This window comes from Limulus polyphemus, unplaced genomic scaffold, assembly GCF_000517525.1.
Source record: "Limulus polyphemus unplaced genomic scaffold, Limulus_polyphemus-2.1.2 Scaffold9494, whole genome shotgun sequence".
NCBI lineage: Eukaryota > Metazoa > Arthropoda > Merostomata > Xiphosura > Limulidae > Limulus > Limulus polyphemus.
The window spans coordinates 22138-23917 of NW_013675104.1; the positions used below are offsets into that span (position 1 = coordinate 22138).

At 37.5% G+C, this 1780-nt stretch overlaps 1 protein-coding gene across 1 annotated transcript in view; it reads right to left on the reverse strand.

Annotated features, from left to right (window-relative positions):
- LOC106475949 (A disintegrin and metalloproteinase with thrombospondin motifs adt-1-like) overlaps positions 1–1366 on the reverse strand; it is a 4295-nt gene extending 2929 nt beyond the window's left edge. Inside the window, exons 1-3 of the mRNA XM_022379943.1 lie at positions 1263–1366; positions 736–864; positions 436–601 (exon numbers count right to left, since the gene is read on the reverse strand). Of these exons, the coding sequence (XP_022235651.1) occupies positions 436–601; positions 736–864; positions 1263–1348 (381 nt within the window). The 5' untranslated portion in view covers positions 1349–1366. The remainder of the gene's footprint in view (positions 1–435; positions 602–735; positions 865–1262) is intronic.
- Positions 1367–1780: the final 414 nt, after the last annotated feature.

Below are 1780 nucleotides of genomic sequence, written 5' to 3' on the forward strand. Positions count from 1 at the left end.
AACACTGTGATGTTAGTAAACACTATGTTTAACACTGTGATGTTAGTAAACACTATGTTTAACACTGTGATGTTAGTAAACACTATGTTTAACACTGTGATGTTAGTAAACACTATGTTTAACACACTGTGATGTTAGTAAACACTATGTTTAACACACTGTGATGTTAGTAAACACTATGTTTAACACACTGTGATGTTAGTAAACACTGTTTAACACACTGTGATGTAAGTGAACACTATGTTTAACAAACTGTGATGTAAGTAAACACTATATTTAACACACTGTGATGTAAGTAAACACTATATTTAACACACGGTGATGTTAGTAAACACTATGTTTAACGCACTGTGATGTTAGTAAACACTATGTTTAACACACTGTGATGTTATATTTAACAGTAATTGAATAAATCGACTCTTCTATAAAACTTACGTTAAACGGGGCTTCAGAGGTCTGGTAGACTGTATGGTCAGACCCAAGGGCTAACTGGCACTGTCGTGTCAAAGAATACTGTTGGCCAGGTAGGCCATTAGCTTCGTGACTAAGGCCTGCAGAAGGTGGAGAGGAATCGTCCTTGAGGCAGTTTCCCCAGCCTTGCCTGTCAAGAATCAATCAACCACCTCACAAAGGTAAGTTAGGATATTCTATTAGTGTCTACATTCAATTTAAAGTAGTTAACTTTCTGACACAAGTTGAAATCATTTTATGACTACAAATAAACACGATATTTACCCTAGGAACGTCTTCATGTAAGTGTTACTACACGTCGACCACTTCACCTTTCCAGCTCCAGTTTTGGGTGACATTAGGTACTGGTCTTTATTACACGAATTGCCGTCGCCATCATGTTGAACACCCAGACTACAGCACAACAAAAATCAAGATATAAACTGGTATATAGTTTCTGAAAGCTGTTAACAAATATTTCCCGCGCTTTGCGACTGCAGATCATACGTTATAAGATGGTGGACTTGTCGCGGAAGAACACTAATACAAGAAACTTCTAAATTACCACCATTATTCTCAAGTGCATGCATTGTCTAATTTTCTCTCTTGTTTTAATCTATTTACAAATTTTATATACCGATGTCAATGAAATATGAAAATCAATTAAAATATGAGCATAACTCATAAAAAACATAATTAATTTTGGAGGAACGAGGACATTTTTGATTTTATTCAAACGTGGTAACAGATCTTTTATTATGAATACCTATTATTTCCGGACAGAAACGAAAGCGTTTCCTGTTTTAGCCTACCTGTGTCCCATTTCGTGAGCAATCACAAAGCCAGCTTCAAATGTTCCACCCTCGCTGATAGAACACGAGTATTCACTGCGACACATGCCGTTCACCCAAGCTAAGCCTATGAAAGCATGTAGACAAAACAACTTATTAGAGGCGACGACACAGATTCTAAAAACACGTGGACAAAAGCAACATAGTAGAGGCAACGACGACACAGATTCTAAAAACACGTGGACAAAAGCAACATAGTAGAGGCAACGACGACACAGATTCTAAAAACACGTGGACAAAAGCAAGATAACAGAGGCAACAACGACACAGATTCTAAAAACACGTGGACAAAAGCAACATAATAGAGGCAACAACGACACAGATTCTAAAAACACGTGGACAAAAGCAACATAACAGAGGCAACAACGACACAGATTCTAAAAACACGTGGACAAAAGCAACATAATAGAGGCAACGACGACACAGATTCTAAAAACACGTGGACAAAAGCAACATAATAGAGGCAACGACGACACAGA